The sequence below is a fragment of the Lissotriton vulgaris genome, chromosome 5 (genome assembly GCF_964263255.1).
Source record: "Lissotriton vulgaris chromosome 5, aLisVul1.2, whole genome shotgun sequence".
NCBI classification, from domain to species: Eukaryota; Metazoa; Chordata; class Amphibia; order Caudata; family Salamandridae; genus Lissotriton; species Lissotriton vulgaris.
In genome coordinates this window covers 245,359,728-245,372,797 of record NC_141693.1, presented here as the reverse complement: position 1 = coordinate 245,372,797, position 13,070 = coordinate 245,359,728, and the positions used below count along the sequence as shown (strand labels likewise).

Sequence of the window (13,070 nt, the reverse complement as noted above, 5' to 3'; positions counted from 1 at the left end):
CTGCTATGCTTTGTTTTCATGGCTGATATTATGGTCATGTCCAGATGAAGGCCACTCTAGTGGTGATCGGTCAAAACAATGTCGAGTAACTGCAGGGGTTGGTCTCAACTTGAGTCTCAGGAATTGGCTGATTATGGTATTATGTTAATATAGATCTGCACAGGCCATCGTGAGTACTTCAATTCACTATTATCTTTTTCACATATCAAGTGACTACCATCTTAGATTCCTCATTTATAATTTATGATGTTTTCTAGTAAAACTGCAGGTGACAGTAGAGCCTATATTGCAAAGCAGAGTAGGCTGACTAGTTCTCTCTATGCTCGGGTGTTAAATAAAATCTATATTAATATAACACATCCCGCACACTAACATGCAACACTTCCCGCACACAAAATATATGTGTTAGAGATTAATGGGAATTAATGGTCAAAGAAAAAATAAATACATAAAACTATTTCTGAAGGGTAACGTAAACCAAATATTCCCAGAATAACCCAAAACTAGAAGCAAGGACACTACAGGAAAATAAACTAGCTATGTTCAAATAATACCTTTTACTCTAGCCATGGTGGCTTTAAAAATTAACATGAAACAAGATTGAGTGAAAATTCTGTGCTCAAGTGTTTAACAACATTAACATACAACACATCGTGCATACAAATAAACAACACTCCTGTGTACATGGCCAATAAACTAGGAACTGTTGGGGGGCAGTCGTTCCTTAAGAAGCGCCAACTCCCTATCACTGAAACCGCAGAAGAGCAACTAAAAGAAAACTTACAACCGGTCCTGCTCCGGCTTAGCCCCTATAATATGGAATGAATGCAAAGCCACCCATATTGAGGACCAACCCCCCCCCCCCCCTCCCTTCCCCCCACGACCTCCTTCAAAAACAAAGTGAAAAGGCTTCTGATCGAAACATTTCTCCAATAACAACCCTGAGGACCGCAGCTGGACGATTCTCATGTAGATAACTCTGGATCATGAATCTACCTAACCGATGGTTACTTTGCAGTTTTTCTGTTCTTACTTATCACTGATTGCTTCTTATTTTAAATGTATGACTTGCCTGCTATTTTTTCAGCGCTCTGATACCCTGACTGGTCATGTTGGCGCTTTAAAAAAACTCCTCAAGGGGGGCATGGCCAAGATGGCGGGCTGAGAGGTCGCACTTGCCGAGAGCTCCCGTGCCCCTGAAACCCTGCACCGCTTGCAACCGCTGATTCCCCCCCGGATCAAGCGGTGACTGCGCCTGGTGACCCCGGTGGTGGTGTGGAGTGGCCGTTGAGCTTTGATTGACTCTCCGGAGGTGCGAATCTGACCGAGATAGCCCGGGGCGGAGCCCGCTGGGCGGCTGGTGTGCGATCCCGGGGCCGCGAGGCTTCCAGGCTTGGGGTCTGGACGGCGTGCTCAGCTACCTGTGGTGTCCCGGTGGAGTGTCTGAGCCGAAGTGGCCGAGTAGGTGCCGGCGGAGGCTTCGCCGGCGGAGCGGAGCCGAACGGAGGAAATCGGAGATAGCGGAGCCGAGCGGAGGAGAGCGAGGAAGGCGGAGTCGGCCTCCGGCCGCTACGCAAGACCGGGGCCTGGAGAGTCCTAGCCTCGTACGGCCGTTCCGGCCGAACCCTGGTTGTGGAGGAGCAGTGTTACGCCCCCGGAGCTGTTATTCAGCTAGGAGGGCCGGCCCCGACTGCCTACGCCTGCCCTCCGGCGGTGTTTTTCGCTAATGGACCCGCGACGGAGGTAGGCCTCACTCCCTGGGCGTTGGCCCATTGACTGTAACGGGCGGCCATTTTGTGAACCCCGGACCGGCTGCCCGGCCTTGCTTGGGGCCTCTATGTGACGGAGCTTTCTGGCCGGAGTATAGCTGCCTTGGTCACCTTTTCGCCGAGCGACGGCCATCGTTGATTCCCGTACCGCCAGGTTGTCGAACGCTAGGGGCCAGAGGAGGGGTGATCGGACTTTGCCGGACATGTTGGGGCGCGGGGCCCTACGCAGCGGAGGGAGCCAAACAGCCACGACCTCCCCAGCCCCTTCCAGAGGCGCTGAGGGCGGTGAACCCCCGGTGACGCGATCGTTCCTCGAGTCGCTGTTTAGCTCCTTGCGGGAGGATTTTCAGACTTTGAAGCAGGAGGTGGCCGGGGAGGTCCGCGAGATCCGGCGAGAGGTAGACTCCCTGGGAGAACGAGTCAACACCGTGGAAGAAGCAGGTCACTCCAGGGACGAGGAGATCACCCACCTGCAGCAGGAGGTCCTGCGGCTGCGGGAGCAACAGATCGAGCTGCAGGCCCACGCCGAGGACCTCGAAAATCGGTCCAGGCGGAACAACATCAGGGTCCGGGGCGTCCCGTCCGGCGAGGAGAGAGAGGACGTGACCGCATACCTGGAGGCCCTCTTCCGTTCAATTCTGGGGGAGTCAGAAGAATTCCAGGTTCGCATAGACAGAGCGCACAGAGTGTGCCGCCTCCGCAGAGCCACGGCGCCCCCCCCGGACATCTTGGCCTTCCTGCCGGACTTCCCCCTAAAGGAACGGATCCTTCGTGAGGCACGGCCGCATCAGCCTTTCCGATTCCGTGATCGCCCGGTGGCCCTCTATCAGGATTTATCTACGGTTACACTGCAGAAAAGGAAATCCTTTAAAATCGCCACGGACTTCCTCCGGGAACAGGGGACACAGTACTCTTCGGGGCTCCCTTTCCGCCTGATTTTTCGGTGGAACGGAATATTGCACCAGCTCCGGTCCCTTCAGGATGTCTGCACAGTATTGGGCATCAGGGCATCGGATTCAGACACCCCGACGCCGCGCCGCAGACGCAGCACCCGGGACGGTAGGCAGCAGGCTGGGGAGAGGCGCTCCCCGCCGCCGGAGCGGCCGGACTCGCCCACGATTCGGGCGGATATGTCGGCCGCCATCCAGGAGGCCTCCAGAGCGACGGCGACCGGTGAAGTGGCCCTGACGGCCTGAACTCACTCCGGGGGGAGTCTGCATTAGCCTTTTCTTATCGCAGGTGCGGGGGTTCTTGGGGCGGGTGGGGCGGGATGGCGAGTGCAGGTGTTGGTGGCTGGAGGTCCACTAAATTGACTTTCCACGGCCTTCCGTATAGGACTGGACTGGGACAATGACTTCGTTCTATGGTTTGAGAAGCGGGGAACGGGAATGGGAATTGCAGGGGGGTGTTTTGAGTTTGGGGGTCAGCGAGGGGACTGGGAGTTGGGAGTGGTGTGGGGTTGGGTTTCTGATGTTCCAGGGGAAGGGGGGGGGTCCTCCTGTTGTGGGGTTGTGGGGTTCGGGGTCTGTACTGTGCCGCAGAGATGCCTATGTTGCTGTGCGCTGGGGTTTCGTGAAGTGGCTTATATGTTCGCTTGCTGGGCCTCGCTCGCTTATGTGCGTTTTGTTGGTTCCCCTCCATGATGGCTCTTAAAGTTGTCACTCTAAATGTGAAAGGGCTGAACAATCCGGTTAAAAGGCGAGCGGTACTGTCTCTGCTAGAGAATTCCCAGGCGGACATCTGCCTGTTACAAGAGACCCATTTGCTGGCAAAAGACAGTCCCAGAATGCGTACCCTTAAGTTCCCCACGCAGCTTTTCTCCTCCAGCGCTTCCAAAACGGCAGGGGTTGCACTTCTGTTCTCCAGGGGGTTCCGGGGGGAGATCTTACACAAAGTGGCGGAGCAGAAAGGGAGGCTCTTGGCGTACAGGATTAGGGTGGGAGGTTTGGTGCTGACTGTCGGCTCTATCTACGGCCCCAATGACCGCCAGGAGCAATTCTTGCATAGGGCACTGGATGATGTGGCGTCCACCTCTGATAGGCACATAGTGTTGGGGGGGGATCTGAATCTGGTTTTTGACGCGGCGCTAGACAGGTCTGTGCAACGGCGCCACCAGTTGGGAGAGCTTTCGGGCTCCGTTCGCACCCGACTTGAGGAGCTGGACTTGCATGACATGTGGCGCCACCTCCACCCTACTACCCGCGCGTACTCTTACTTCTCCCACGCACACAAGTCTTATGCGCGGCTGGACCATTTACTTGTGTCGGGACCGATGCTCGTTTCCGCCTCGAACGCTGACATGGGGGTCCTCTCTCTTTCCGATCATGCGCCGGTAGAGGGCACCTTCAATCTGCCCCCGGTAGCCCGGCCGAGGGGGGTTTGGCGACTCCGGGACACATTATTGCACAAGCGGTCGACGGTGGAACAGATTCGCGCGGCCATCGCGGAATTTCAGCGCGTAAATGACAATGGCGAAACCTCCCGCGCGACGCAATGGGCAGCTCTGAAGGCTGTGCTTCGGGGCGAGTTTATCGCTCTCTCCTCGGCGGAGAACAAGGACCGACAGCTCAAACGGGACGAGTTTACCCGGCAGGTGCGGGAGCTGGAGCAGGTTCATCACAGAACGGGAGCCCCCAGGATCTGGAGGCAGCTGAAAGCCGCCAGAAAACTCTTGTCTGCCCTGGACATGGACCGGGCGGAATACGCGATGCTTCGTCTGAAGCACAAGTATTATACCGGTGGCGACCGCTGCGGACGGCTCCTAGCCAACAAGCTCAGGGTGCAACACCAACAGCACCGAGTGAAGGAATTGGTTACCCCGGCCGGGCGCCCGGTCACGGAGGATGAGCAAATAGCGGACGTTTTCCGTAGTTTTTACGCAGATCTCTACACCGGTGAGGTCCCTTCTGCTCAGACAGAGACGGACTACCTGGAGTCGGTGCAGCTCCCTTCGTTGACACCGGAACAGGCCCAGTACTTGGAACGGGAGATCCGTATCGAGGAGGTGGTCACGGCGATCTCCCGGCTCAAGCCGGGCAAGGCCCCGGGCCCGGATGGCTTCATCCCTCTGTTTTATAAAAACCTTTTGTCAGGAGCTGGCGCCTCTGTTGACCCGCCTTTTCAACACGTTCACGGAACCGGGTGCCATTCCCCTTGAATTCCTGCTAGCCACGGTCTCCGTGATCTCAAAACCGGGCAAGGACAGGACTGCCTGTGGGTCTTATCGCCCTATCTCGTTGCTGAACACGGACTTGAAAGTGTACACCAGCATATTGGCAGCACGCTTGGCACTTCATTTCCCGGGCATGGTCGATCCGGATCAGGCGGGCTTTGTACCTGGTAGGCAGACAGTGGACAACACAAAGAGGGTAACTCATATTCTTGAGAAGGCCTCCAGGATCCCCGGGGAAAGAATGCTCCTCTCCATAGATGCGGAGAAGGCATTCGATCGGGTGCACTGGCCCTACCTGGAGAAGGTCTTGGGCAAGTTCGGGATAGACGAGAAGTTTCGGCACTTAATCTTCAACTGTTACCGGTTCCCGTCTGCGGTGGTCCGAGTGAACGGGGGCAATTCCCGGCCCTTCCCCATAGAGAGGGGCACGCGACAGGGATGCCCTCTGTCCCCATTGCTCTTTGCTCTTTATATGGAGCCGTTTGCTCAAAGGGTTCGGCAGAACCCCGACATTGTCGGGGTCAAGATGGGCGCATTTCCCCACGCGATCAGCCTATATGCAGATGACGTCATTTTGACGGAGGTCGCTGCCGGCTTGCATTGCTGAATTGGACCTCTTCGCCGTGGTGGCGGGCTTCAAGGTGAACCATGGGAAATCAGCTGCCCTCGACATTTCGCTCACAGGCACCACCAGGGCGGAACTGCAGAGACTTTATCCTCTGAGCTGGTCCAGGGACCGAATTCCGTATTTAGGGATCCTGTTGGCGCCCTCCCTCCCGGCTATGGTCACGGCCAATTATGCGGCTTTGAGCTCCAAAATCAGAGAGGAATTGGGCCAGTGGGACAAAGGCACGTTGTCGCTGCTCGGTAGGGTGGCCGCAGTAAAGATGACCCTCCTGCCTCAGGTGCTATACCTGTTTAGAGCGTTGCCGCTTCAGCCTCCCACAGGGTGGCTTGCAGAGACTCAATCGGCCATTGCGCGGTTTGTGTGGCAGGGCCGTAGACCGCGGATTAAGAGGAACATTGCTACGCTGGCGCCCGAATCGGGGGGGGCTGGGGATACCAGATTTACGGAAATACTTCCAGGCCGCCCAACTTCGCTACCTGGTGGAATGGAGCCGGTGGGAGTCGGACAAGCACTGGCTGTTCCAGGACCAGGCGGTAGCAGGTAGAACGCTACAGGAGGTGCCGTTCTTGAGGAGGCCACACCGGCCCTCCAACCTCTACGCATCTTTTGTGACACGTGTCCCACTTCGTGTGTGGGACTCGGTGGCCATTAAGCATGAATTTACCACCTTCCCCTCCCCCCTCACGCCGTTAACTGGCAATCCGGACTTCGGTCCGGGACTGGAGCCTGGTGCTTACGACCGCTGGCGGGAGGCCCGCTGTTGCACTTTGCATCACCTATATGGCCCCGAGGGTGTCATCCCCTTTCAGGACTTACGGCGGGAATACGGCTTCCCTGAGACGGAGCGCATGAGGTATATGCAGGCGCGCCACTGGGCACTACAACCCCAAGTGCGCGAATCGGCGGATCGGGAGATCACGGTGTACGAGCGCTGGTTAATCACTCGCACGTCGGACGCTAAACTTATCTCCGATTTGTACAAGATGCTGCAGCCCCCCCCCCCCCTTTTACATTCACAACCCCGGTAGGGAGCGCTGGGAACGGGAGCTCGGACGAGTGTTGAGCCACACAGAATGGGACCACATCTCCTACCGCTCACGCCACTCGGCCTATCACATGGGGCTCACGGAGACCTTCACTAAAATTTCGACCTACTGGTACCGCACTCCTGAGAAATTACATGAGATGGATAGGTCAATCCCGGGGACGTGCTGGCGTTACTGTGGCCAAACTGGCACGCTTACACACATACTGTGGGACTGCCCCCTTTTGGCTTCTTATTGGGAGGAGGTTCTTGGTGAGGTGGACAAATGTTTTGAGATAGAGCTGCCACGGTTCCCTGCCTATGTCCTGCTGGGGTTGCCGAATGGGTTGATGTATCCTCTCAGGTCTAGAAGGGGCAGACAGATTGCGATAGCCTTAGGGTCAGCGGTGCAAAACATTCTCATACACTGGCGCTCCACCACACTTCCCACTGTTGTCGGCTGGCTGCATAGATTGTGGCATATCCTTGGCATGGAAAAGATGTCTTTGGTAGCCATGGGGGATACGGATGCTTTTGAGGAGCTGTGGGCGCCTTTCCATAGCTTGTTGTGTTCTGAGTTCAGGGAGATCACCTGCCCCAGGTATCTTCGGTTGCTACGACTGACACCGCCACCGGATCCGCCTGCTTGATTGGTCGGAGTTGGCGTTGAGTAGCGGAGTCGACCGGAGGGTCGCTATGAGGGGAGAGCTGGAGGTCATTGGCACAGTACAGGGGGTGGGTTGGGGTGTGGTAGTTGGGGGGCTTTGTAGGTTGGGTAGGTTGTGGAGCAGGGTTGTTTCCCCATCCCCCCCTTTTTTCCCTCCCTCCCTCATTTCCCCCTCCATCCCCCCCCCTTCCCTCCTCCCCTTCCCTCCTCTTCCCTCCCCCCCCCCCTCCCCTCCCTTCTTTCTTTTTTCATTTGTCCTTCACCACAGGCGCACGAGCTGTGTATCCATGCCGGAAGGAGCCTATGGCGGGAACTGAACTGCTTTGATGTATCTAATATACTGTATGCATTTATTGTGGATCACCTGTGGTTCTTTCTTTTCATGCCCTGTTGTTTCCTTCTTTACCCTGCTTCAATAAAATACTTTAAACCTAAAAAAATTCCTCACATAAATAAATATGTTAAAGATGAGTGTGGATTCATAGTCAAAGAAAACAAAACAGAAAAAATATCTGTAAAGTAACAACTAAATATTTTCCGCATAACCTCATTTTATAAGTAAGGAGCCATGGCCAAATAATACCTCATGCTTATGCTAGCTATGCATGACCTCTTTAAAAATAAATATGAAGCAAGGATTCAGTCGAAACCAAGAATAGAGTTTTATTTAAAAGCCCACAGAACCCTCTCCAAAACCATCTCTATTGAAACAAATGGCTTTCATGCTTGATCCAAACTCTCTTTGTTTTAATAAAATGAAAGGGGAACTCCAGTTAGAGTGACTCCTGACACGTCCACTGGCCACATTACTAAAACCCTTCCCTGCCCTTAGCCCTTTGACCTTCTGAAGATTCTGCATCTAGCACTCCAGCTTCCCCATCTGTCCCTGTCACATGCTTATGAAGCCTCCTGTTGCCTTCTTACCTGCATGACTCATAAGTGATAGTCTTCAATCCCAGCTGCTGCCCTTCTGATGCTTGCGTGGTCCTACCTCCGACAAGCCTGCAGCCTCCATGTGATCTAGTCTGGCCACTAACGTGGATACCCTGCTTCTTGCACACTCCCCTTGTCCATTGCCCCCTTGCCTGTTTATCACTCTTCATTTCCTCTGCTTCAATTATGGGGTTTTCTTTGCCTCTGTCCATGCATACATATGTCCCTTGCCCCAGAACCGCCTACACCCCACCATGCCACACTCCTGAGCTCCATGCCCTCTTACCCGGATCATGCTGGCGCTCTTCTCCAGATCCCTGGTGTGGTGGTCTTGGCACGGGCACTGCTGGCACACTGGTCGCGACTCTTCCTGGCACCAGCGACTCTGTGGCAGTCCATGCTCCGGGCAGCTTGCCTCCTGCAGGGGTATCTGCGTGCCTCCATGGACCTCCGGGGCAGGTGACACTGTACTCGGGGTGGGCAGCATTGTAACCAAGGATGGTAACACTGTGCCAGGCACAGGTGGCACTGTTACCAAGGTGGGTATAGAAGTACCTGGGTTGGAAAGTGCTACATTGAGGGTGGCGAGCTGATCCTGAAGGTTGGGAAGGGAGAAACCCTCGTCAAGTGTCACCGTAAAAATGTCAGAGAACCCATCCTTAGCAGGGAGTTGTTTCCCTGGCTCGGGGAGAGGGCCATCGCCCTTCTGGGACCCATTGTGCTCCTCTGGCGCCCCCATCTGTCTCACAAGAAGGGTCCCAATAGGAGGGTTCTGCGCGTTCTCCATTCCCTTCACCCTCTAACCCACGGATGGGGTGAGGACAAAACGACTAAGGGTTCTTTCAGTCTCTGAAGAAGCCTGAAGCCCTCTCCTTGCTCACGACAGCTGCCTGCAGACTAAAAATATGTCCCTAACCCTAAGGTATTTGGAGAAGTGTCTATGCCCCCCTAAACATATTTTCCTGCCCCCATGAGTGCTGTTTCTACCCTATTTACCCCTGAGGACCTGTCTTTCCCCAGAGGCCCTGTTCCTTGGAAATCCGTCTCAGCACACCCGAGTTTGTCCCTTCCCCTCTTTGTTCAATTCAATATTTATTAAAGATTTGAAACTCCTAGGATGTCCACATAAAAATACATACATAATATTACAAGTAAGTTCAAATGAATTCCCCTCTTAGATCTAACCTGGCCTCTGGAGATCCGTCTCTGCTTCAGCCAGATGAGGGCCTTCCCCCTTCAGAGCTGCCACTGTACCCACATCAGATCCACCTCTTTATGGTGTGCTCATGTAGCGCCCTCAGACCTGCCCCAATACCGCGTTAAAAGGTGTCCTTACCCCTGCACCACCTTCATATAGGCCCCGACCCCGTTTCACATCTGCCCTTGTACTTTAATTGCCATAGTAGCACTTCAGATGCACCGTGTGCTCCTGGGCTCTTTTCTGGAACACTGCATATCTGCCCTGTGGTCGATCAGGGTTTCCCCCTGGCACTCTCAAGTACTCCCCAGTTTAAATCCATCCACTGTACTCGCTGCCCCGAGCCCCTTTAAACTGCCCCAATGCCCCTCGCCTCTTTTCACATCCAAGAGCGTCCCTTGGGATCCATAAGATCCTTGAACCTCTTTCAGATCTGCGCATCTACCTCTTCTGATCTGCCCCTCTGCCGCTTTAAATCCTCTCCTCTGCCTCCCCCAGCTCTACCCAGTTACCCACTTCAGACCTGTACCTGTATCATGTTCAGATATTCGGCTACACCCTTAAAAGCTGCCCTTTTATATTTCTTTCGCCTTACTCCGTCTCGCCCCGGTGCCCCAACGCTGCTGCCCCCTCAGATCTGCCCCTGTGGCCCGGGTCCTGGCACCGACTCTCCCCGGCAGAGATGTATCCCCGGCCGGTGTCGCTTCCTCTCCGCTGCTCCACCTGTGCTCAGGTGAACAGGTGAATCTGACACTGGGCGGAGCTAGCGGGAGATGGGGCAGGGCGGGGAGTTGACAAAGGTCACAGTCACACCTCCTCCCTGGCAGCAGAGCCTCCTCCCCAGCGGCTGCGGGCTCTCCAGGCCGGGCTACCCCCTCCCAACCCCAGCTCCTTGTAACAGATCTCGCCCTGTCCCCTAAGGTTCACCGGGCTGCCGCTTCCTGCAGTCACCCGGCGGCTTCCTGCAGCCGCCGGAGATGCTTCCTGCAGCCGCCGGGGATGCTTCCTCTGCAGGCAGCAGAGCCGCCGCCCGCCGGCCCTCCGCTGCAGTACGGGATTTCTTACTTGTACTCTCTGCGGCGCAATCCGCATTTTATGCAAATAGCCTGCAAGTGAAAGGTGCGTTTGTGTCGCCGATAAAACATCGCTTGTGACTTGGCCCTGGTGGCGCTGCAGAGGGCGCTGGGAGATTTACACGTGCTGGCACGTTTTCAAGTCAATAGTGCTGCACGTCTCAGCAAAAATGTCATTCCATTAATGGAGGTGTGTAAAAACTGCCCAGCAGAGCACCCGTACATTTAATGAGAATACAGCCCCACCGTAGCTGAGCTGCCATGCATTTCATTGAACATTGGAGGCTCGTTTCATCTCACCTAACTGCGCAGGGCTCGCATGCATTGAATGGAGTGCAGCCACTTCACGAACATTTTGAGGCGGGCGAGCCAGAGCCGAGCCAAAGGTCTGGTGGCTCGGAGAGCCAACGCACGTGTCGAGCCCTGACAATCAATGTTCGTCGTGTAAATAGAGCAAGAAAACACCATATAAACTAAGATAAAGTCACTTATAAAAGGTGCATTTTCTTAACATGTGGAAGCGTTTCACCTTTGCACAGCAGTCTACATGACTGCATTGAGAGGCATTAAATAAAAATGATGACATTTTAACCACTAACATAGAAGAATTCATCCACACACACCCCCCACCCCGCCCTGACAGTGGCATGCGTGAAGTAAAAGGTGAGACGTATTACACATGGAGAAACATTAATAACTATGAAATCAACCGCAAGAGGACTTTGTACAGCGCACATCCCGGCCTAACATTTTTGGTCTTGCTCTCTAATGCGATCATGAAATAAAAGGCGGCTTGGTGAAATAAAGTATTCGCCTAGAATCACACAATTTGTTCGTGCAGGGAAGCCGGGATTGAAATCAGGGGCCTCATTTATGAGGCCTTGCGTCAGTTTTGCGCTGCGGATGCATCACTTTTTGTGACGCATCTGTGGCGTAAAACATGCGCCTTGTTGCGCCATATTTAAAAAGTGACGCATCTAGGTAGATGCGTCACTTTTTAAACCCCTGCGCCACATTATACCTGCGTCAGGTATAATGTATGCAGAGGGGGCGTTCCCCCGCAAAAAGCCTCGTAATAGTGACGCAGTGAAATCTATGAGATTTCACTGCGTCTCTTTTAGGATGCTGTTGCGTCAAAATCTTGCGCCTGCCTCACAGCAGGCGTAAGACTGACGCAAGCCCTTTCACATGGGGCTTTCCCCATGAGAAAGGACGCATTGCTGGAGATGCGTCACTTTTGTGACACACTCCAGCAATGCGTCACTTTTGCGCTTACAGATGCGTCAGAAATACTGACGTATCTGTAAGTCCTTGCGACATGATGCGTCATACATTAAATATGACGCATCATTGGTGTCGCAAGGAGTGCGCAGTGAAAAGTGACGCATCGCTGTTTTCACGCAGCGATGCGTCACTTTTCATAAATGAGGCCAGGGGTTTCAATTTCACATTGCGCAATTCAGCCACCAGACGAGTATCTGTTTCTCTGACTCTGGCCCATGACGTTCTCACGCGGGTGTCAGTGTCAGGCAGAAACCACAGGTAGACCAGGCTAGCTTTGGACACGAGGGTCAAAGAGGAGCTTGAGCTGAGCCACAACCAGGCATCAATCTCGAGCCTTTACTGGTTCGTTTACCTTTAATACGTTTTAAATTACAGGTACTTCTTAACAGATCTGCTGTAAATTCAATGGCAACAGCTACCTCTAAGTAGATTTGTCACACATGTCAATCAATCAATCAGGGAATTGTAAGTGAGCTACTCACCCGCGAGGGTCTCAAGGCGCTGAAGGGGAGGGGGTCCGCAGAACAGTGTAGCCGAAGAACCAGGTCTTGAGGGTCTTCCTGAAGGTGTTCAGGGAGGGGGTGTGTCTGATGTCTGCCGGTAGCTTGTTCCAGGTCTTGGCTGCAATGTAAGAGAAGGATCTTCCGCCTGCTCTAGCTCTGTGGCTGCACAGGTTTTCGGCCAGTGAGAGGTTGGAAGATTGGAGGTTTTTTGGGGTATGTGGAAGTTGATTCTGTCGTTGAGGTATTTGGGTCCGTTGTTGTGTAGGCATTTGTAGGCGTGAGTGAGGATTTTGAAAGTGACTATTTTCTCCACAGGGAGCCAGTGGAGACTTCGTAGGTGTTGGCTGATGTGTTTGTGTCGGAGGATGCAGAGGACGAGTCTGGCGGCGGTGTTCTGTATTGTCTGGAGTTTGCGGAGTAGGGACTTGTTGATGCCGGCGTAGAGTGCGTTTCCATAGTCCAGTCTGCCGGAGATGAGTGCGTGTGTGATTGTCTTCCTTGACTCAGAGGGGATCCATTGGAAGGTCTTGCTGAGGATGCGGAGGGTGTTGAAGCAGCTGGAGGTGACGGCGTTTACCTGTGGTTTCATGGTGAGTGATGAGCGAGTACGATGCCGAGGTTCTTGGCGTGGTCTGAGAGGGTAGGTGGGCTTCCGAGGGTGGTCGACCACCAGGTGCTGTCCCATGCAGAAGGAGTGGTACCGAGGAAGACGACTTCTGTCTTCTATTCGTTGAGCTTCAGGCAGCTGTTGGTCATCCAGGCAGCGACGTCTTGTATTCATTTCTGGAAGTTGAGTTTGAAAGTGGTGGGGTCTTTGGT

At 54.1% G+C, this 13,070-nt stretch overlaps 1 protein-coding gene across 1 annotated transcript in view; it reads right to left on the bottom strand.

Moving 5' to 3' along the window:
- The window catches only part of BSPRY (B-box and SPRY domain containing), a 119,071-nt gene extending 108,928 nt beyond the window's left edge, over positions 1-10,143 (bottom strand). The window contains exon 1 of the mRNA XM_086921274.1: positions 8,480-10,143. Within this exon, the coding sequence (XP_086777400.1) occupies positions 8,480-8,980 (501 nt within the window). The 5' untranslated portion in view covers positions 8,981-10,143. The remainder of the gene's footprint in view (positions 1-8,479) is intronic.
- Between the last annotated feature and the right edge of the window lie 2,927 nt (positions 10,144-13,070).